Source organism: Athene noctua, chromosome 7 (genome assembly GCF_965140245.1).
Source record: "Athene noctua chromosome 7, bAthNoc1.hap1.1, whole genome shotgun sequence".
NCBI classification, from domain to species: Eukaryota; Metazoa; Chordata; class Aves; order Strigiformes; family Strigidae; genus Athene; species Athene noctua.
In genome coordinates this window covers 7094812-7118293 of record NC_134043.1, presented here as the reverse complement: position 1 = coordinate 7118293, position 23482 = coordinate 7094812, and the positions used below count along the sequence as shown (strand labels likewise).

Here is a 23482-nt window from a genome sequence, read left to right as displayed (position 1 = left end):
CCTATCTGCCAGTTGAAAAAGCAAATTATCGTGGTGACTGGGAGTCTCCAGTCTGGAGACGCTGACCTGCTCAAGGCTTTTCTGTCTGTGTTTTAGCTTCAGGGTGCTCAAACACAGTGTAAAACAGAGTGGCATCAGACAAGTTCCTTATTTTGCTGTTCCTCAGGTTTATGGACCAGGTTTATGCATATTAGTGAGCAGGCTTTGCCTATTTTCCTGTTGCAAAGAAATAAGAAGGATGAAATTTCCAAGTCCTAATAGTTGGAAGCAGCGAGGCTGGGGTGGCGGGGGAGAGCCCTGGCGGTCTGCAGAGCAGCTGGGAAGGGCTTCTGGACTTCTGGAGGGTCTTCCAAGTAATTCCAAGCAGTCTTCCAAGTCAGAAAGTAATGAGATATGCCAAAGGGCTTTAAGATTGCGTGTAAAGAAAGTGGTGACCCCACCCCCGTGTCCTGTTGAGCTGCTGCTGGTTGGTTTTGCTACTGGGCAACACCTGGACTAATGGCAGGGTGAGATTTGTGTGCGTCTTCTGTTCCTGTTTGCTCTCCCACCTCGTCACACTGATGAGCTGTATTTGGCCATTTCACCTCCTTGCAAGCAGGGGCAGCCCCCTCCTCTCTCAAGGCTGACTGCAGGGACCCCCCTCTGCATACAGCACCATCAGCTCTCCCCAGAACCTTTCTCTGCCTTTCCAGCCCAGCATCTCCCCTCCTTGACGCCTCCATCCCGTGCTAACTCTCCCTGCTCACTCCCAGCTGGTCACACTGCAAGGCAGTTTGGGCAGGTCTTCTGCTAGACATTTTTTTTCCCCCTGTTCCAGCTGTTGTTAGCATGAACAGTGTGAAAACCTCAACCCAGCTTGTTTGCAGAATGTTTTACTCACATGATGTTGGTGGGACCTGTGTGCACAGCCCATGGCCCTCCCAGACACCAGCTGGGAGCCCTGGGACTGCCTGGGGTGAAGGGCAGCCAGGGATGGGTGTAAAGTGGTGTTTGGCCATCAGTCTGAGGTGAACTGCCTCAAGCGTCCATCAGACATCACGTGCACATCAGAGACAAAATGTGCCCTGACTGGTAATGGCCTTTTAGGAGAGAAAAAAAAAAAAAAAAAAAAAAGGGAGAAAATAGCTGTTTCATATCTTCCTTCAGTTAGATCCAGGGTTATGAGTGCATAGCAGTGGGAAGAGCTCCTCAGGGGCCCCACCAGCAACAGGGATCTGCAGCAGGTATAATAATCCCACCATTTTCCTGCCCTGTACTGGTCAAGAAACTTGGCAAATTGCGTTTTTGCTGGGTCTAGTACTTGGCAAATTGCCTTTTTGCTGGGTCTAGTGAGGTTTGTGAGAGTTTCTGCATCAGCTCCATCACAGTAACCAGGGTTTCCTTCTTTGCATAAAGGTTTGTGAATCCAAATTGCCTGGTGTGTTAAAAGAAACCACCTCTGTAAACAGTAACTATCTGCACAACTGGTGTTAATCACCTGTGAAACCTCTGCACATCTCCAGAATGCCACCGGGTCTTGGGTGCACCTACCCGGTACAGGCCCTCTGAAATGCAAAGTCCACCTCAGAGAGTCTTTGGCAGTGAGATTTTATGGTCTTGTGCCCAATCTTTAAATAGATGCAGAATCACAGTCGGTGTTATATCCTGTTTACTCATTTTGAATATATTATTAAGTGTTTATTGGTACCAAAAGAGCATAATTAAATAGCATGCCAACTGCAGATGAACACTATATTGATGATGGCTTGTGGCATGGGAGATGTGTGAATTTTATTAACATTGTCATTTCCAATCCCCAGCATCATAAAGGACTTGGACATTTTCTATTACAGTTGCAGATCTAACTTAACATTACTAAAGCAATCATACTGTGGGAAATCAGGTATAAACTGAAAAATAATTAAAGGCCTGGTGACAACTTGATAACACTGAATAATTAAAGTGTTGGTAACAAATCCTGAATTTTAATTTTCTCGCTATAGCTGATACTAGTAATCGAGATCAAAAGCATCTTCACTGCTTTAGGAAAGCTCACTCACGTATCTATTATTTACAGAGGGGAAGGAAAAAAGATGAAAACCATAGCTCTGGGTTAGGTTTGCTAGCAGCTCTGGAATCATGTTAAGTCCTGCAGCCGGGAATGTCCAGAGCAGACCAGACTGTTCCCCCTGGTGCTCTTCGAAGAGCATTAAGCTGCAGGAGGTACCTTCAGCAGCCCCTGCAGCGTTATTCATGTTTAGGATATACTCCTTAGGCAATCCCTGAGTGGAAGTTTTCAGGGGCATTCATTTTAAAGCAGATGGCCACTACACAGGGGCAAACACGAGATCTGCAGCATGGACAGGGGCTGTACAAAGATGAGCCTGATGGCACAAGCCATGGAGTGCAGCTAAGTTCAGACAGCAGAGATGGCTGGGTTACACTGGAGCTGCTTCATTTGCTTTTCTTTCTTGGGATTTTTGAAGCAGTTATGGCATTGAGTTTACTGAGAAGTTTGGTGCTGGTCCTTTTGTGAGTCCTCACACCTGACTGGAGTTGTGGGTCACCTCCTCGCTCAAAAATCGGATCCTTTCTGGGGTAAGTAGTTAAAATCTGGCTGGGGAGAAAGGAAATGAGATTTTGTGGCCACATGGGAGAGCAAGGACAGAAGGAGGGAGTCAGGACCATCAGGGCCTATCATCACCTCCATGGCCATGAAGGACTTTTGCTCAATAAGAATTGCTGTTGCAGTAATGATGACTTGAATAGCAACACTGTCTGAAAAGATCTAAAGTACCTTGACGTTTTCCAGAGTTCATGCTGCACATTTTTACCCATGCAGGTAGCTGGGGCTGCCTCAAGGGTTGCTGGGGCTGATCCCGCACCCCTCTATTGGCCAGGGTCACCCCACGAGGGTGGCAGGGGGGTGCAGGGGCAGCTCTGCTCTGAGCTGCATTATGGGGTGTTGAACCTGGCTGGATCTGGCTGGGTGCAGGACTAGGTGAGGAACCCATCAGAAATTGTTCATAGCTGGAGAGAATGGCAGGGGCGCAAAGAGCTCCTAGAAGATCCTTTTATTTTTGTGTATATTCGGGTAAAAATAAACAAACAGTTCAGGTTGCTACAATGGCACATTGCTTACGAACTGGAAAACTTCCATCATTTTACAAGGTGATAGAAGGTTGTCTATGCTTGATGTTTGGAGTAAAATAATCCTTTTTTTTTTTTGAATAGCCTGAAGATCTATCCACATGCATATATAAAATTTTAAAATTAAAATCAACTCTTTTTGCTCCCTATGCTGAAAGTAGTCATTACTGTACATTTTTTTGTCTAATAAAACTGTATGATAATAATATTTTGACATAATTTCAAAGCCATGTTGAGATAACATTGTTGGAGGCTATAAACTATATCATGACTCCGAAGAGCTGAAAAGCTGAGCTTCTCCCCTGCTGTCCTTTTCCTGTTGGTGTTGCGTGATTCAAAGACAGCACAGAGACTTGTGCGAGCGATGCCTTTCCATGGCAGCACTTCTTCCCCTGTGTGCGTATCATGTCATTGCATTCATCTCTGTGTGTTTATTGATCAGCTTTATTGAACTGAATTTGACAGTGAGCACAGTGTTGCTATCTCATACGAGAGTGGGCACGGTTTAACACATGGTGAAGAGCATTTTGGCTCTGGTTGCACGTTTAGGACTGGAAGCGAGTGCTTTATCTCCTCCATTACCTCATCCACTTCTGATCCCTTGTCGGTTATCTCAATATCCTTTGTATCCTACTTGACCCCTAATTTGAAAACTCTTTGAATCAGGTATTGGCTTTGCTAGTCAGTCTTCATTTGGGATTCCAGCAAAAAAATCAAGCTGTAAATAATGAACAGAAGCAGGAGGCATCTAGGACACTAGAGGATGCTTGGGGAGAGGCTACACACCTGACACTCCGCTACCTTCCCAAAGACTAGGAGATCTTGGGATGAAATAAAGCACAAATACCTTGCAAAGCATGGACTCTGTTCTGAGGGCCTGACAATCTCAGTGAGCAAAAGGAAGAGCTGTTGGGAGGCAGTGAGAAAGAAAAAAAACTTTGCTGAGGTCTCGCAGTAGGCTAGCAGCTCCTCTACTTCATGGCGTCCCATCTTCTCCAGCAAACCTAGGTCCACATTTAATGAGTTTGTTAAATATTCCTGTAATATAAGCAGTCTCTCCTCAGAGCTGCTGCTGGATCAGGTGGGACAGGGGAAGTACAGCTGCAGCAAAGATGCAGGAGGCACCCCAGGCTGTGCCCACACCAGGGTGAGGATGTGCCAGCCATGAGCACATTCAGACAGTATCATGGCCCCGTGGCAGGGCAGGACCCTGCAAGTGCTCCCTGCTACATTTGGGGATACCTGCAGATGCTGAAGGGAGTCTGACCCCAAGAGGAGCAGCAGCAATTGGGGGGGTACATCCTGCACGTCATCTGCTTTGGGTGCACAGCTCTTGCCATGGTGCAAAGCCAAGGGCAGGAGGAAGGTGTATTTTCCAGGCCAGAGTTTTCATTGGGTTTGGCTCTGCTGCCTCTGTAAGAGCTGAGCAATGCAACAGCAGATTGTAAAGGGACTCAGGGCCCTGTAACTCTATCAGTTTTGATCAATTTTTCAGTCGAGTTAGTAATACACCAGAGAGCGTGTCAGCGTGCTTTATGGAGGTCTGCAAGTGCCTACCATGGCTAATCCATAAAGCTCAAATGGTTTCCTGGAAAACAGACATTTTGTTGTCACCATGAGGAGACTACTAAGCAGTGAGGGAAAAAAAAATAGAAGAAAAATACAGGGAGGCCTCACTACCTGCTTGAGCTGCTGGGAACACCGTGGGCAGGAACTGTGGGCAGCACCTGAAGGACAGGCTCAGGGCAGCTGCCTGCACTGTCCAAGAGCCAGAGAGCGCAGGGGAACGGCCACTGCTGCCATCTCAGAACCCCTGCAGCTCGTTCACCCTCTTGCCCAGGAAAAGCAATTCCAATTCTGTTTCATTTTAATGACATCTAACAATCAATTTTTAGCAGTTCTCAGAGATGCAATTTAAAACACAAAACAGTCCACCCACTGCCTCTGCCCCCCCCCCCAATCCTTAAAACATGGATTGCTATAAACTGGTGGCATTAGTTCTCTGCTTTAAGCATATTGAGTAAGAACTACGTCATCACTTAAATACTTGAATGGTTCTCCCAGTTTTCTGAATTTATTATTAGAATGTAAGATTAGTTTGCTTTCAGGGTATTTACCAAAGCATTTTTCTCCCCATCTGTCTGAGACACCCTGACTCCCCCTTCTCTCCTCCCTGTCAACCACTGAAAGCTTTTATGAAATTGCCATTAAACGAACACATTTTTGGACTTCTTTCAAAGCATTTTCTGTGTTATGAACCCTGAAGTGCATTTTGGGTACCCCACCATACTACAGAAGCTGGAATTTTACTGTTGAAAACATGCTAGGAGAGTTTGTTTCACATTCACCTGACTCCAGGAGCTGGGAATTAATAGGAGCACCAAATATCCTGACACCTAAAATAAAAATAGTGAGAGTAAGCTCTCACTGTAGAAGCCCAAGGTGAATGGAGGTCAGAGCTGCAAACAAGTGTGAGTCCTCCTCACTCCTTACTCCCTGTAGCATTACTTACACATTGCATGGATTCCTGCAGCCCATCTGTGATCATAATATATGTCCACGGAGTGTTTCTGCCCTAGACACCAGGGTTGATCCTGCCTACACCTCTGCCAAACCAATCTTTCTGATTTTCTCTCTTATTCATGGGAGAAACAGGGGTTTCAAAGGAGAAAACAGATTGTCCAGAGATTTGACTATTGAGCCAGAAGAAAAATCTCCTGGCTTTTTTCCACAGTAACCATTCCAAAGTATGGCCATTTTCAGAGATTACGTTTGCTGAATACCGTTTTTTTTTTTTTCCTCCACTGTTCAATATAAAGTACTTTTCCTTTCCACAGCTTATAAAAGAAGACTAATCCGCAAACTGAAAGCCACGTCCTTCACTCTTCCCTCTGCCGAACCTTGATGCAGAGAATAATATTCAGCAAGCAGTTAATCACATCGTAACCATTGCCTAAGGCCTGGTTTGTACAGGATGAAAAGTCAGCGAGTGGTGAGTTTCCAAATGACCTCTGTCAGCTCCTAAAAAGAAAAGGCAAAGACAACAATAGCCCGTGTTAGCAGGAAAGACCAGCTCAAACACAACTAAATGGGGATCCAAGTGTAAGAGGAAGAGCAGAAAAATGTCCTTGCATCCCCATCTAGTGGCTTTTGCTAAAATAAATCTGTAGTCCCCTTTGTTCAGACATTTTCTTCTCTACCTGTTAATGCAATCTGCTAAATGATAGACAAGCACGTTGCTAAACTTGCAGCAGAAGTGCTGGACTTGGTCAACGTTGCTTGATTTGTTGTATTTCCTTAGATTCAATTTTTTATAAATATTCCTCAGAAAGTTTTCAGGTTTTCTTCACCTCTTCTCACTTCGTGGCCAGAGCCGCTGCAGGACCAACAGTCATGTTCACTGCCTGGTGTAAATACCAGGGTTTGAGAGATGGTAGAACTTACCATGAATGGAAAGGAAGTATTTACTCAACTGTCAAAAAAAAGTTAATTTAGCTAAGGTTATCCTTTTTAAGAGCAAGACAAACCAGGAAGATTCACAGATCAGCCAAAGCTTCTGGGAAAGGTGAGCATCCCCCACTTGACTCGTACCTGCTCTCCTACTGTTTGTTCTCTCTGTTTACCCAGAAAAGGGTGACTCATTGTCATATTTCCATTGATGGCATAAAAAGAGATTCCAGTTTTGTAACAGATTTTTGCCCAGCAGAGTGAATTCTCCTGGGGTACTTTGGCTGCTCAGTGTTCAGGCCTCTTCCTTTTGGAGGTGGTGCAATGTCACGCATTCGGTGGTGGCTGGACTCAGCCTTGCTTTAAGAGGAGTTGAGTAAAACAGAATTTTAATTCTGATTCTTCATTTCAGGTGTGGTTGAAATGTAATCTGTAGTGTTAATAACTCAGTGCTACTTTTGTGTTATCTGCTCTCTGAGCTCAGCCCCCATGGGTCTCAGGGTCTGCCAGCAGTTTCCATCCCCTTGAGGCATGATGTGATTTATCCTAACTGCTCAGCTGTCACTCCTGCACCTCCAGACTTACTTGTTCCATGTTACAGGCTGGTTGGTGAGCCTCACTGAAGCACACGAGCATCAGTTTAGCACACCAGTACTGCTGAGAAACCTTAACATAAAGCAAAACTTCCATGGAGCCAAGCTTCTCTGGATGTATCTGCTCCTGAGCTGTCCCAGCCCCGTGAGAGTCCCTCATCACAGTCTTGCTCCTTAGCAGAAACTCCTGTCTCCCTTAGTCCATCCTCTTGAAGCAGAAAAACTTCTTGAGGACCAGTCTCCATGGCCTTATTGTTTGCACTGCTGACTTTGAGCTATGGCCGAAACCTGCTGGCAATTCTCCACCTTTCTGTACAGCGGGATTTGCAGATGCCTTGGTTTTGGAGGACTGTGCCCGTTGGATGTGCTAATGCTGCTGACCCTGTACTCCCAGCTCGTGCTATTGGCAGCAGCACGGGTACAGCCAGGGAAATTTAAATTCTGAGCGTATTGTCCCAGCTGAAGACCCCTGAGCTCTTGGAGGGGGGGTAAAAGGCACACTTTACCATACCTGTCTTTGCTCTCAGTGATTTTTTTTTTTTTTTTAACACTGTGTGGTTTGTAGAGCGAAAGCTGGTCTTTACCTTGAATCAAAGAACCTTTTCTGAAGGTGGTCACGTTGGACTCTCCCTCTGCCCTTGCCTTAGCTCTATAATTACAACTACATGAGATATGACCTCTAGTCAAATAGTTTGAAAAAGGTGGTTTTAAAAGGTCCAGAAGAATTGCACCAGCAACCATGATTTAATAAAAAAGGCAAGAAGGGCTGTGCTAACAAAAATAATTAATCTCCAGACCTAGATGCTTTGTTTTTTTGTGAGGTTGAATCAAAATGTGGCTGGAGCAGCCAGGTTCAGAAACAGTGAGTGATCTTAGGGAGGGATGGGTTCTCCTTCTCCGATGTCACCTTTTTCAGCATTTATCAGATGTCAGATAGGAAAAAACCCAACTGTATACACATATAAAAACAAATACTGGTGCTTGAACTCCAAGATCTGCTGCTGCTCAGGAGCTGTTAAATATTTAATAGAATTAATGCATGACAAAATTTCTTCCTTTAATGAGAAATCTTGTCTTTACCTATCAGGAAAATGGGTGCTGCAAAATTGCTGATTATCTTCCTCTCTATCAGAATGTGCCTAATGCAGAATAACATGTTTGCACCAAATATTTTACTTAGAAGAGTGGCTGGTTATACTGGTGGTTATAAACTGCTGGTTATACCTTAGAAGTTTTTTTCTAGGAAACTGAAAATATCTAACTGATGAAAACATTGTCATTAAAAAAGGAAACACTGCTGCAGAAGTAAAGAGCTCTGCTCACAAGAAAATCAGCATTAAAGTACTTGGGCCTTAATCAGTTGTTCAAGGTGAAGCTGGGAGCGTGTCAAAAAATAAACTAGTAATGCCATGAGGAACTCTGTAAAGATGTGAAGGACTTTCCTGATGTTCATCAGCCTAAAAGCTGGCCACTATCGAGAAGTTAAATTCATTGAAATTTGCTTTCCAAATACCCAGACTTTCCTGCCTGAAAGCACAGGTCTTAGGCATCTTGTGGTGGGCTGGTAGAGATGGAGCATTGAGGGGGCTTGGTGCTGTGGGCGATACCAGCCTCAGGCGGGCTTGCCTGTGGGAGAGTGAATCATCTATTTCTGCAGGGTCAGCCCCAAACTGACCTCCACAGCTGCAGCGTGTGGGGAAAAACACTGTTGCTTTGTTTTTTCTCTCATTGCAGCCTGGCTCTAGCTTTAGCCATCATCTCCCTGATCAAAAAACACAGCTTTTTCCATTTGTACGAAAAACACAGTTTAGAGCGGATTTAGTCACGAGCTTGCCAGAACAACCAAAAGCACAACGTGCAGAGGGTACATCCTCCAAAGCCACCCTGCCGCCAATTCCTGCTGGCACAGGCAGCTGCCCACAATGTGCTGTTGTTTCCAGCGCTGGGGGAACAAAGGCTGTTGTTGTAGGCTAATGCCGGCTCAGTTGTGGCATGTGCCTATGTGGGCTGTTGGAACCAGGGTGGGGGACGCAGGGGGGGTCTGGGGAGGGGTGTCTGCCTGCAGTGGATGTACAGGGAAGTTTCCAAGGGCTGTGCAGCTCCTGGATGCTGGAGGTTTCTCTACAGCTCCTGTTGCTCTGGGGAGGTAAGGCTTTCTGTTGGGACCTGCTGGGTGTCCAGCCCTGAAGGTGGCATGGCGGGGTGGGGGGGATGCCTGGGCCAGAGAGCAGGTGCTGTGGTGGAGCTGGGATGAGGTGGAGGTGACTGTGGGACACTAGGGACCTGAGGCTGCAGCGTGTGGGGCTCAGCTGAGAAACACCAGGTGCCATCCACCGCTGCGTGGTTGGTGTCTGGGGTCTGGCATCGCTGGTGGAAATGGTGAGGGGTGGAAATGGCTGATGTGAAAAACAGCATCAGGAGCCAAATCTGCATTTTAGAGCTAGCAAAAAGGTTCTGGTCTTTCCTCACCTTTGGTTTGAATATTTTGGTTGAAAGCAGCAATGTGGCCATTTCTAGTTTAACATGCTGCTGCAGACCTGCCTTGGGGTGGAGATAAATCCACTTGGAAGCCAAATCTAGGATAAACCAAGACAGGTCACTTGATGGTGAAGCTTCCCCACCTGAGAGTGTGATCCCTGGCCTCAGTGAGCAGTGTGGGGCAGGCAGTGTTTTGAGGAAGGGATCTCAGCAAGGGAGGAGTTTTTTATTTGTCATCTGCTAAATCTGTTGAGCCCATTTCCCTTCAAGGAATGGGAATGGAGAGGATCCTATTGCTGCACTTTCCACCACCAGACCTCACGTGGCCATACAAAGTCTCTACATCCTTTCTTTTTTACCTTTGTGTTGTTAGATTTTAGTCAAAAGGACCACCAGTCTTGTGGATTCTGTAGTTCTTGGTAGGAGAAAATCAAAATTCAGGTGCAGGGAGCACCCAGGATTGCCTATATTTGTAATAGCTGCTGCTATTACTCCCATCCTGGGTGACTGCCAGCCACCTCCAGCTTGGTCATCTCTCCCCCAAAAAAGTTTCCTTGCTTTCTAATCCCTGAGGTTTAGCAAGCAGAGTGGGAACAGACTGGGCTCACTGTCCCCTGACCCAGCTGCCCATCCTCCTCACCAGGCAGGGACAGTGGGGTGCTGGGCTGCCCTTGAGGCTTCTGTGTCTGCTGGCAGGTATCGCTGTTATGCCCCATTTTCCCCTGAATCAGAGAAGTCAAAATCATTTGCTGAGGTCTCTGGGCAGCCAAAAGACACTATTCTCTCTGGACAAAGTGGGGATTTCCCAGTGAATCCCCATCTGTCCCTCAGGCAGCAGCATGGCAGGGATGCAGGAAAGCAGCTCTTCCCATCCGGGGCAGCGAGCACGGAGGAGAGGCAGGGTTCAAAGCAGATTAAAAAGCAGATGGAAATGGTCCCCGGGTCTGCCTGGTGCTGACGCCCCTCTGCCACTTCCACTCAGGTTTTAAAGTTTTGAAAGTCTCAATCTGACCCTTCCTTTTTTTCCCTCCCCTTGAAAACAGCGCAGCTCCCTTGCCATGAGGACAGCCCTGCAGACGTCAGGCCTTGTGCATCGCCCAGCCCGGCCCCTTGCTTCTTCCCGTGGGGGCTCGGGTTTCCCTTTCTCGCTCCCGTGACAACTGTCCTGACAGGTGCCCGGGGTCACCGCCAGCCTTGCGGCCAGCCGAGCGGCCGGCGAGGAGCAGGGCGGCAGGGGGACATGTTAACATAGGGGCCAGGCACCTGGCTAACCCCCAGCCACTTGCCCAACCGCCGTGTCCCGGCACAGCTCCCGCTCCGACCATGGACCCGGCCCCGGAGATGAAGAGGTACGTGGGTGCTGGAAGGGAGCGAGGGTGAGCGTTGCCCCACCGTCCGGCTGGGTGGCAGAGCCAGCCCCGCTGTCCCTGTGTCACAGACAGATGTGTGTAAGGTGGGAGTGACAACAGATGTGCCCGTGCCCTGGGCGGGATTGGGACTAAGCTAGCCTTTGTGAGGAGACCTTTAGCCCCTTAGCAGCCCAAGTTTAGATGTAATGAAATTATGAATCGTAGAGATGTTCTTGCAAATTGTGTTTCTAGAAACATCTTGAATGTAATGATTTTTTTCAACTTGAAGGTGCTGCATCACCTAAAGTGACTGTGAAATCCTTCTGTGCCCTATGCCTGCAGTCCGTAAGGCAACTGGCTCAGTTCGTGGAGGGAAAGAGGTCTAAGCTGGCTAACGGCGAGCTCCAACCTAGCCAGGAGCAGTGGCAGGACCAGCTGCCCACACGCATCTGGCTCCCTGGCAGTCACTGCTTCGGTCCTGCTGTTGGGTACTGGGGTCCTGGGACGGGCAGCACCAGCGCAAAGTATTGCACTTAGTTTTCAGATCTGGGCTAGATTTAAAGCCAGATTTTAGAGGAAGTCCATTTTTTCCTAGCAATAACTAAGCCTGTTTCACCTTCCCAGCAACAAGTGTTAATCAATCTTAGAAACTGCCTGGGGAGAAATAACAAAAGTCTTGGTGGAAGAGTTATCTTGGCATCATCCATCCTGGTGAATACTTGGGCTGCAGTCTGTCCAGGTCACCTGGCAGGTCTCCTGGGATGGCTGGAAACATTTGACCGGCCAGAAATGGAGTTCATGTCCTGGGACCCCAAGAGTTGTTTCTCTCTGAGCAGGGGTAGCCACGCTACCCCTCAGCATTTTAGTGAGAGATTTATTCTGAAAACCATCTTGCTCGGTTCAGCCAGCTGAGAGGACAAAATAGTCCTCTGTTATGTCAGGCAGAGATGGAAGAGGTCAGAGGGTTGAGTGGAAATTGAAGGGACTAGCCTGCAGCCAAGCTGGAGCTTATGGAAGCAGGCTGAGTTCAGGCTTGTTACTGCTGACCTGTGCTGTCTTTTCTGGGGAGAGGCGAGGTCAAGGTGGTGGAACTGAGACCTTTGATGTACCTCATGGGAGCCAGGTACGTGACTTTGGCAGTGAACTCAGATGAAATCAGCTCATCTTGCAGGACTCTTACAGCGCCCCAGCATCTCTGAGACAACTTACTCTTTTCTTGCCTTCATCATTATTAACACACAGCCACTTCCTTGCTACCTGCTAGTGCAGTCATTTTGTATTTGTATCTCAAATTCCCACTACAAGACTCCCTTCTTTCTTTTCCACCTCCTGGCTTGTTTCTTATTCACACAGGAGTTTTTTCCCTGGCAGAGGGTACTCAGAGGCTGCTTACTGCTATCGCAGGCTACTTGTCATGAAGCACTTTCTAACAGAAAAGTTTTAGGAGCAGCAACATGCCTATATATAGAGATACATCATCCCTAAGTCTTGCTGTGCATATCAATACAGAAATGTGGTTACCCAGGTGACTATTCACCTTGCATAGATAACCTCACCCCAGCACTTTTTTTGGAGGTCCTTGCTCCAATTTAATTTCCTCCCTTCCTTTTGCTAGTGGCACCTCATCCCCATTTTATAGATGAGGCACATTGTCAAAGAAAAGTGAAGATGTGGCTTCATTGCTGGAAGTCTTCACCAAAAAAACCCTAAACTAAGAATGAAAACATGTGACTGAATGAAAACAATTATGGTCAAATGACCTTTTTGACTTTTGCTCTTTGAGTTCTCTACCTTCTACAGGTTACCCAATGTAACATTTGAAGACAGAAAAATCTGAAGTTTAAAAAATGCAAAGCAAAAAGATCCCTGAAACACTGGGTGGGACAAGCAGATCTTTTAGCACTTCAGATGCTGAAGCACACTAGAGCCTTTTCCTAATTCCACTGCTATTTCTCCTACTCCATTCATGATTACACACAGAGTGTGTAATATCAGCCAGTCCAATGCCTCCCACTGTACTGACTGGTTAACAACTCTTCAGAGGTAGGAAGAGCTTCCACAACACGTCTCAGCCAAGTGCTGGGGCAGGTGGCCTGTCCGTTGCAGATGCTTATGAGTTAACCAAGAAGTTCTGACTTTCTTTAGTCTAGTAAAAGATAACGAATAACATTGATTATCAGGCAAGGAAAATTTGTCCTGGAGCGTCTTCCTTTTGTTCTGCTTCAACAAAGTGTACAGGTTCTTCAAATAACTGAAGTGCTATACTTTCCTTACAGGAATAGGTTCCCCAGCATGAACTTTGAAGCAGAGATTCTGACAGCTCCACATGATAATTCAGGTATTTGGGAGAAAAGGAAAAAAAAAAAAAAAAAAAAAAGGAGATTAAAATAAAATGCCCCCTTGTCTTGCTATCACTACAAACATGTTTAAATTCTTTTGGAGTTAGAGATTGTTTGGGGAAAAAAAAAAAAAAAAAGAAACAGGATGCTAAACTGACTGCAATTCAGGTGATTTCAGGTTCATGTTAGGGTATAGTTCAAAGTGTTGAGGATAGATGCTGGTATCTTTACCTCTGATATGTCTGGCCATAGGGTCTCCATACACACCTACCAAAAGCACAGCTGACAATGATGTGTGGTTTTGGAAACAGCACAGGCATTCAGTTTAAGATTGCACAGTCCTGTATGAGACATACATAATTTTCTTACTAGTGGCAACTAAAAGCAGATGATAAATAAGCAGCTCCTCAATAAGCAAAAATGAGGATGAAGATGTCCTGCTGAGTCCTGTCCTTCATCCTCATCTTGTTTCGGAGGAGAAGCTGATTTTTTCCCTATTCAATGCTACCTTTCCAATGCTGATCTCACACACTGAGACTGACACTGTGACTGCCTTCCTACTGCAGGTCTCTGTCTGAGATAGACCCCCGAGCCTGTACGGAGTTTCATGGCATCTTCTCATGAGCCTCAAGTCTTAGTCTTATTGCTCCTCAGACCCAAGCAGTTGCCAGAGCTCGTGTCCTGGCAGCAGCACTGTCATTAAGGTGAGACAGCAGGAAAGCGAGGTTTTTCAGTAATTTCTTGCAGCCCCTTGAGTAGCCCTGAGTGTCAGTTCAGAACTAGAATTCTTGGTCTCAGCCACCCACATTTGAGCATCAGCCCATTCAAAAGAAACGCTCTTGCTATCAGTTGCCCTCCTGGCCACGAGGTGCAGTTTCCAGCGGTGAATTCACCTTTCTGGCAGTGCATTGCAGTCCCATGCTGGCAAGAGTCAGAAATGAGGTGCACAGGGTTGACTATTTTCGCTTTAGCTGCAGGTGGCAGTTTTTGTGTTGCATCACCCCTAATAGCAAGAGTACCAACAGCTGGCAACTTCAGTTTCACTGTCCTGCATATGTTCAAGCAATGGTCCCTCCAGGTTTGGACCTGCTGTGCTATTCCCTTCACCTTCTTGCCTTGAGTCTTCCAGGAAAACATTCCAGTTACCTCCTTTTCTGCAAACCAAGTACCTCATATCTGGCTAAGCATTTTGGAGACATTTTCCTCAGGCTGACCTGTAGTAACGAGGCACTTAACAAATACACTGATGTCAAAGGGTATCTAAGAATAATTTTCAAACTCTGAGTGTGCACAGGTTGGAAAGTGTTCGTATGAGCCCACCTGCATGGATGGTTCCTGGGCCATTCATCCTCCATACCGTCTTCCCAAGTCTCTGGCCTCTGTTGGGTTGGGTTGGGTTTCTTCCACGAGGTAAGTGCTTTAATCCTTCACTTGCCTCGAAATCTCTAACACACAATCATATTTGTTTCTCAAGAGCTATATGTGATCCCTTCCATGAGAAGTCTCACGGCTGAGGAGTATGTAGAGGCCTTTAAGTCATTTTTGGATCATTCAACAGAGCACCAGTGCATGGACCAGTTCAACAAGGAAGCAATGCCCAACATCATGGCTGGGTAAGGAGCGCTTCCACTGGGCTGGGAAAGCTAACTGTTGTCCTGGGGGGGGAAATCTGCATGCAAGGGGCAGAAAACACGTTGAAGGATTTTCTGGAGCAGGAATGAACTTTTAATGCTTTTCAGTTTTAAGTCCCTTAATAGCGGCCTTCAGCATGTTCTGTTTAATGACTCCAGAGTACGTGCTATTTCAGTTAACACACTGTGCTGCCTCTCAGCTTATGTTAAGGAAAGAATCAAGACCTCATTTGCATGTCCGTCTCTTTTCATTAGCTGATTTTCCAAGGATTAAGGGGGTTTTTTGTTTGTTTGTTTTATTCAAAAGAAAGCTCTCTTATGCTCTCTCCCTGCTTTTGGGACTTCATCACACATCAGACCAAACAGAAACACATCTCTAATTCTCTGCTAGTGACTAATTCTTGGTTTCCTCAATCCCCTAAGACCTCCTTATTTCTATCCTAAGTCGATTTGCATTGCTTAAGTACCAAATGATAATCAGTTTTGTGAAGTATTAATGTAATATATTAAACATGGATGACGGCAGATAGTTTTAGAACAGCTTAGATCCAAACCACAAGAAAGTCCTTTCAAGTTTGGGTAATTTTTAGATGTTATATAGAAACTGCATTCTCCATTGAGAAAAAAATTTGGCAGGCAAATTTTAATTCTCCATAGCAGATATATATATATATTGCTATAAAATAATCATTAAAAATAATTTCTATTGGGAAATTTTAATTGAAAAATTTACTTATGTGAATTTTAAATGATGCAAAACATTGCGGCTGATTGTGGGTCTGTCAAAAGGTCTTGTCCCTCGTTTGGGCTAAGGCTCCTTGACTAACTCACAGCCTCCAGGATTTACTCCTTGTTTCTCTCTTGTTGAATCATTGCTGTGGTGTCTCCTGAGACTGTGTATGGGAAACTCAATCCGCCTGCACTGTCCATGCCTGAGAGCAGAATAAGGCCATAAAGCATGTCAGAGCAGCGAGGCACCTCCAGCCTGGGCTCCTCGTCCTCGAGCCAGGCGGTTATTAAATATTCTGCTAGGAAACGTGATTGTTTTGGGGTTTTTTTGTCTTTTCAAGAGTATTTTTTCTAAGACAAAAACTATTGAAAATTCTGACCTTCCCTCCCAATTTCCAGTTGAGATTAATGTTGAGAAGAGAGGATTTCAGGTCACCTGGAAAGCCTGATTTTTGACTTTTTCTGGGTATTTATATCCAATATTGGAAAACCAAACTTGTCTTCTGAGGGCGCAGAGGTTTTGCCCTGACTGACCTTGTCCCTGCATCCCCAGCAGTGTCCATCCCAGCCAGGCACAGCCCTGTTACCCCCAAAGAGAACCTTTCGCCCTGGGGTTCCCCAAGGTCTTTTTCCATGGTGCCAGCCACAACTTGAAGAAAATTCTCTGGCAAAGGATGAGAAACACTATATCCTGATGCCTACTGTACTTTGAAATATGAGCTTGCTAATATGGAGCTGGCTCCCACCACGCAGCTGGTTATAGCTGGGCTCCAAAGGGATGCTCGAATTTCTGTCCCAAATCATGTGGCAAAACATGAAAATTTCTGGGTCAATGTGGCATCCAAGATATTAGAATTAAAACATGAAGTCGTGTGACATAGTATGGTTAAGTAATGTGTACTTATAATTTCAGTCTCGGCAATGGAAAATCGACTATAAATGTTCTGGGAGTTGGAAGCGGCACAGGTAAGGAGTTTAGCAGCACTGCTGATGCTGGGGGATGGAGGGTCCCTGTGGGCAGCAGAAAGTGATACTGAAATTTTGAGCAATGGGGATAACTACTCAGGCATCAATAACTGTGTTTCTCGTTGAAGCAGAGAACAGCAAAATCGGGCGTGGAGCTGGGATGAGAGCGAAGCTCCCTCCCTTCCTTCCCTGTCTCCATTCTGAAACATTGCTGCTCAAATCTTTCCAAGTGAGATGCATGTGATGAATTTAGCTTAGTCTCTGCCTCTTGATGACTATCATCTGACTTTATATGTCTCAAAGTAAGAAGTCCTGCTCCAAGTTATGTACAAGAGCATCTTCAAACCTCATCGGAGAAAATTAGATACATCTGGGAGGTTCGTTCTATCCAAAGTCTTGTCCTAGACTATCTCACTTGAAGAGATCTCTCTTTTTACTTTGCTTTTAGGGATCCTACAGGCCAAGGCTGGGCAATGCTCTGCTCCAGGTGGTGCAAAACCATCTGGACACAACCATTAGCATGGGGCTGCATCAGCTTTTTCAAGATGTGTTTCCGTGTTACTACTGTGTTTTTTATCTGGTGATAAGTAGGGCTTAACTGCAAATTATGTTTCCCCCCAGAGAGAAACCCATCTTTTGGAAAAATAGCTTTAAAGCTGTTGTAAATGCATTTGTCTTTCTTAAAAAAAAAAAAAAAAAAAAAGAGGGGTCCAGCTTTGCTCCTAGGGAAACTGGGAGAAAATAAAAAGTAAAGAAAAGAAGTGACAGTCTGATTTGTCAGAGTTTGCTTTTGCTTTAAAAAGTATTTTCAGCTGAATTTTAAGTGTTAGTACTTTCAAATGAAGGTATTTTTCTCTCTCTTTTTTTTTTTTTTTTTTTTTTTGGCTTGTTTTCCTGAGTAAGAGAAAAACAGCATTGAACTGTTTTCCCCAATTGGGAATATGTTAGAGCATATGAGAAAGCAAGCAGGAAGAAATAATTCAGTTCTCAATTACACTCTATTTTCATTAAGTAATATAAAACCGAAATTCTAAGAAAACACAAGGGAAAAATGAACTTTTTGCACTGTCCTCATTTTTCCTTATTTCCCCTTCAGAAGTTGTTTTAATGGAAAAGTAAAAACTCTAAAATTTCCAGGGTTTCCTGGGTAACTGCCCCTCACAGGTGATGGGACAGGGGTACAGACTCACCCCCCCCCTCCTCAGCTTCCCCATGCTGCAAGAGCTGAACTTCTGCAGCTGGGCAGGGGAGTGAGCTAGGATGGCACTGAGCAAAAGGTTATATCTGATCCCTGACCTTTCCAGGCTTGGACTCTGATTTCACAGAGCCCCCAGAATTAGTTTAGTAGACAAAAATATTAATGGGGATTAGTGACCGACTCCACATCCTAAAAGACTGTTGACCTGCCCGTATCACGTTTTTCTCATTCACCCCATGTTTTCCCATGGCTGGTTTAACTCTCTCAGCTGTGACCTCAGTGCCAGCATGCGCTGCTCTTTGCAAAGGGGTTTCACTCCTGTTTCAGCCTCACTGTGGTTATGCTGAAGGGTTCTTGTTGGCAGGGTAAGCTGGAGCAGAGAAATTCCTACTCTGAAGGGTTGTATTTTACCTGTTTACTTGTTTTTGCAGACACCCCAGTTGAGGATGTTATTACCTGCTCCTGAAAAGACTTAATTAGGGCATTTTACAGAGATGGAATTAAAAAACCCCCAACAAACAGCTTTTAAAATACCCATCTGCTGTGGAGATACCCATTTGTCAACAACAGTGGCTCCAGGGCATGGGACAGCGATGCTCTGCCTCCTGCTTGCCTTGAGCCTGTGGAGATCCCATGTCAGCACCTATAATTGCTGGTGCTCCCCACCCCAGACACATGCTAAGTGGCATTTAGGACTGTCTAAAATGATTCAGCTGCTTGCTGTAGGGATATTCCTTCCTATCAGCAATATTGGTGCATGCACCCACCTTCAATGGATGCAGCTGCAGCCTCTCTCCTTGTGCCTTTGGCCAGCCCTGCACTGCTGCCACTGCATTCCTCAGGGGTCTTGCATATATTTCTCCAATTTCAAAAGACACGTCCTTCATTGGACGTTCCTGTAATGCTGGCATGGCTGATATTTCCCTCCTTAAATTCTATTTACTGCAACACCTGCCAAAGATGACAACTTTTCTCATAGCTGGTACAATCAGCTGAAAGGCTAGGAAAGATGCAGTATCTCATATCAAGCCCTCTGTGTGTGACATTTGCAAGGGCAGGACTATTTTTAGGCCCCACCATCAGCTACAGTCAGGATTCTTGCAGAGGTCCACTCAAGGTGGTAACCTCTGCTGTTTATTTCCATAGTCCCAGATGAACCAGATGGACTTTGTACAGTTGGTGTATCGTGGCCATTCTGGGAGAAAACAAGAGTGACCTGCATCACCTCAAAAGAGGCTGGAAACTCCCTAGAATGGAAGGACAGACTGCCACTGCTCCTCCAGAGCTTAGACAGCAACAGAGAAGCACCAATAGCTAAATTTGCAGGGCACCTACACACAGATATGTGAGTGTCTATTTGGAGTTCCAAGGTAACAACTAGTTAGTCGATGCCCAGAGCTGAGACCGTGTGACCAGTCCCCAAAGAGGGAAGACCCAAGGTGCTGCATGTGAACAGGTTTTTCCTCTTGCCGTGCAGGTGGCCGGGTCTCCAAGCTGTGTCACACCAGCAGAGCTGCCATCACCTCCCTGGGGTGGTGCCGAAGGCACAGGTCACCCCATGCCACACTGAGTTGTACAGTTGTGCTGACTCTCTCCTTGCCCCCATTCAAACTTTGCATTTTTTGTTGAAACCCAATTCTTCATGGTTTGGTGTGTTTTGGTTTTTTTTTTTAAACATCGATCTTTGATTATTTTGACCTGCTTGTTCTGTGACCCAGAGTATCACCATTAGCACGCTTCTGCACTGGTGCTTAGCCCCTCCTTGTTCTTCATCTTATCTTCAAGTATATGTTACCTCAAGCAGTAAGATATCATATGGTAAGGCTGGATTAGATGCCACCATGCAAACTGCAAGTTAGAGAGTGCCTCACTTCTTCCTGGCAGCAGAGGTGACAGGTGCGCTGGCATCCTTTCACCACATTTATGTACTTTTTAAAGCAAAGCTTTTGTGTTTATTCAAAAGGTGAGCAGGATTTGAAAATGATCAGGATACTGCAGGCTGCGCACCCAGGGGTCCTTATTGACAATGAAATCATAGAGCCCAACCCACAGCATGTGGCAGCTTACAAAGGTAAGGCTATACCTGCCTGAGGACTGTCAATTTGAGCAATGAGTTTTTCTGCTGTTTTGTAAAATTCATTTTTTTCTTCTACATTCTAAAACAGAGTTGGTGAATCAAGCTCCAGACCTGCAGAATGTCTCTTTTATTTGGCATCAGCTCACTTCCTCGGAGTACGAACAACAGATGAAAGAGAAAGGTGCACATAAGAAATTTGACTTCATCCATATGATCCAGGTAACGGAGTGTTGCTTTAACATAGGAGTATTCATTTTAACTACTCCCTTCATTTCTGCCATATGCATGAAGTTAGGGGGACCAGAGCTTAGCACAGTTCTCCCACGAGTAATAACTTCTGCAGCAGCTCTACAAACACCAACCCTCATTCCTTATCCACCCTCATTTTGGTATCTGGTTTGTACTGGTTTAACTGTGTGCGGTGGGTAATAAAACAGGATGAGTCTCAGGCTCAGGCTGTCACACATCACACGGAGACCAACAATTATGCTTTGCTGCTGCAAAGAAACCTTGAGTTTTTTGCCTTATCAGAGTAGTTGGGATGGCACCCAAGGGAAAGTTTAGTGAAGGAACACCTGTGTCAGGTTTTAGGTCAAAAATTATGCTGCTGTGTCTCTGATACCGATGACACTGATGTTGTATGTGCCAATTATTTTTTGTAAAAAATCTGTTATTTTCTTGCTATAGTGGCTTTTAGTTCATTTGCCTTTTATTTCATTTTGCTTTCATCTCATAAGAGCTGATTTCACAGTCAGAAAGTGCTTCAGGGAGTTGACAGCTGGTTCAAGGACTAAGTTACAGGTCCCAGGGACAGCCTTTGAGATGAGCCTTGCTTTGTCTTAGTGCAAATTCCTCAGTGTCTGGAAGAGATTCAGCCTGCCCGTGGCCCAGACATGTCTGAGAAATGCCCCTGGTGATAAGGACCAGACACAGAAACCAGGGGACTCCCCTCCGCATGTGTTTTCCAACCACAAAACTGTGCTGGGCTTGAAGGGCAGCACTGGGCAGGTGGCTGAGGCTGAGCAGAGGCTCCCTGGGTCTGACCCCAGGCTGTTGAGATTTGATGGTGCTCTGTCCTATAGGCATTCCTAAACGTGCATCCTGTGTCAGGACAGGCAGGGAAGCAACTGGGAAGTAATTTAAAATAACTGCACTTTGGAAGAGGAATAACGTCTGTGCGTAACTTTTGTTGTTTCCAGATGCTGTACCGTGTGGAGGATATTCCCAATACTATCAAGTATTTCCACAGTTGCCTTGACCATCATGGTAAACTCCTGATCATAATATTATCAGGTAATAAAGGCCTTTTATTTCTTGTTTCTTTGTCGGTGTTTTGAAAGCTTTGAAGTATAAGACCCACAAATACTCCTCTTGGGATTTTAGTAGTGCTTATTAATTAAATAAAACAAATGCTGTATTTCATAGGGAACAAGCGATCTTGTGCTTAGCCTCTTGGACCCCAATATCTGATGGGACTGCCTAGGTGTAACCTTCGTGCTCTTGCTTGCCTGCTTATGAAGTAGATGAATTGCTCTCTAACTTGTGGGGACCTCTTGCTGTGAAATTACTGGCTAGAGAGCAGTGTCACTGTTAATGAATGAGGGTCAATCCTCCTCCATGGTGAAATGAGCACTGTACAACCTGAGCTCTGGGAGGACCCATCTATGGGGCTCTGCCCTCTGCACAGCGATGGCCCAGACCCCAGCAGGACAACAGGAGCTGCCAAGAGGAAACAGAGGCACTTACAACATCATCACCCTTATTAGAAAATAAGTGTTTTTTACAGTGTACTATTCAAAGATCCACAGCTTGTGGTGCAGTGGATAAAGCACACTTTCCCACCTTTGACATTATAACTCCCTTTAACATTGCTGGTAGACTGTTTCCCTTGCTAGCTGGGACTGGCTTTTCAGGTATGTATTTTCTGATGTATACGTAAAATTGAGGTTCAATGTTTAAAAAAACCCATCTGTACTAGTCTACCAAGGGGACAGTTAACAGGTAGCATGCATGTGCAGGCTCAGTGTGCTGATATATGTGTGTACTTCTCCTTCTGGGCAAATCTAGTGCTGGAGAATGTGTCCTTGGAGTTTCCTTTAAACTGAAGAGTTTTGGAAGGAAGGCTGAGGTCGATCACAGTTTTACTCCTCTCCAGGCACCGACAATTATAAGTGCACTCAAGGGGAAAGTCCTTCTACTGCTCCTGGCAAAGTCTAGGCCAGTAGAGAAGGAGTGTTTCAAAGTCATTTCATAGTTGCATCACCTGGTGTTTGACTGCCTTGACTTTACAAACATAACATTCCCTTCTGCTCTGGCAGACAGTAGCGGATGGGCCAGCTTATGGAAGAAGTACAGGCACTGCTTGCCTTCCACTGACAGCGGCCACTACATCACCTCCAACAGCGTCACAGACATTTTGAAGAGACTGGGTGTTGAATACCACGTTTATGAGTTCCCGTCGGGCTGGGATATCACCGAGTGCTTTATTGAGGGGGATCCGGTTGGAGGCCACATGATGGATTTCCTGACGGGGACAAAAAACTTCCTGGGCACGGCCCCCCCGGGGCTGCGGCAGCGGCTGCAGGAGGCTCTTTGCCAGCCTGAGTGCAGCAGCAAAAGGGATGGGAGGATCATCTTCAGCAACAACTTGAGTATGATTGTGGTTGAATCCTAGAGTACGGACCAACTGCAGAAGACAAGTTAGCGTGGGTATAGGGGCGATGCAGTCACAGAAGGGCGTAGTGTAGACAGAAGGCAGCTTGCAGGAAAGAAGGCAAAAAAGTGGGGCTCAGCCACAGCATCCCATTCCCAGTCAGGGTCAGCAGACTGCAATACCGGGGATGAGCTCTTTGTCCCAGTGAGGTCAATGGGGCCAAGATTTCACTCTGGCTATTTAGTCCAGCCCTAGGAGAATGTTTTCCAGGAAGTAAAGAGCTCTATCTCACTAAAAGCCTACATGGACTTTTTTTTTTTTTTTTTTTTTCTTTTAATGGTGTGCATCTTGTCTGTGCTTTTGACACTGCAGTTTCCACTTTTCTATATAGCCAGCATGTTTACATACCTAAAGACATGTTTATATGACTAGGCCCTGCTTTATAGCTGGGAGGAGGCTGCAGCCCCCATGCCGCCTGCGTACAGACCCACTGCTTCCAGCTGTGCCAGGACAAAGCAAGGTGTCCCTGCTGCTTTGCACCCAAGTTAACGCACCTCACTGCACCCAGACCTGAGCTGTAAGTTGCTCTGCACTAGGCTATTTCCTACAGATTTTATCAGTGTAGGTATTTACTGCCCTAAAGATCCCAGCATCTCACAATATAGACATGTCTTAAAAATTTATCAGCTTTTTTGTTTGGAGAATTTTTTGGATCACAGGATGATACTTGCCCTGTGCTCTTTCAGGCAGATATTAATTTTGTTACTTTCTTACTACTGTTTTTCTCCATATAAAATAAAATCAATTTTAAACCCAAAAAGTCACATCTTGTTTTGCATGTGTGGGCTTGCAGAAAATGAAGAGCTAAGAGGTTATTTAGTTACATGAAAAAA

The 23482-nt window shown here is 45.6% G+C and overlaps 1 protein-coding gene across 3 annotated transcripts; it reads left to right on the top strand.

Moving 5' to 3' along the window:
- The first annotated feature begins 9223 nt into the window (after positions 1-9223).
- LOC141962332 (carnosine N-methyltransferase 2) lies at positions 9224-23398 on the top strand. 3 transcript variants are annotated; one of them, XM_074910326.1, is made up of 8 exons: positions 10708-10996; positions 13273-13334; positions 14810-14948; positions 16609-16661; positions 19823-19930; positions 20025-20155; positions 21136-21229; positions 22255-23398. In XM_074910326.1, the coding sequence occupies exons 1-8, from the start codon at positions 10971-10973 to the stop codon at positions 22608-22610; spliced, it is 969 nt and encodes a 322-aa protein (XP_074766427.1). In that variant the 5' UTR covers positions 10708-10970; the 3' UTR covers positions 22611-23398. The 3 variants fall into 3 exon arrangements, with proteins under 3 accessions (XP_074766428.1, XP_074766427.1, XP_074766429.1); XM_074910327.1 differs by lacking the exons at positions 10708-10996; positions 13273-13334 and adding an exon at positions 9224-9315; XM_074910328.1 differs by lacking the exon at positions 13273-13334.
- Positions 23399-23482: the final 84 nt, after the last annotated feature.

Bases quoted from the DNA above. Each gene is read 5' to 3' on its own strand.
- LOC141962332 (XM_074910326.1), top strand. From the start codon at position 10,971: ATGGACCCGGCCCCGGAGATGAAGAG. The intron at 14,949-16,608 runs GTAAGGAGCGCT...TTATAATTTCAG, and splicing joins ATGCCCAACATCATGGCTGG to TCTCGGCAATGGAAAATCGA. The intron at 21,230-22,254 runs GTAATAAAGGCC...CTGCTCTGGCAG, and splicing joins CCTGATCATAATATTATCAG to ACAGTAGCGGATGGGCCAGC.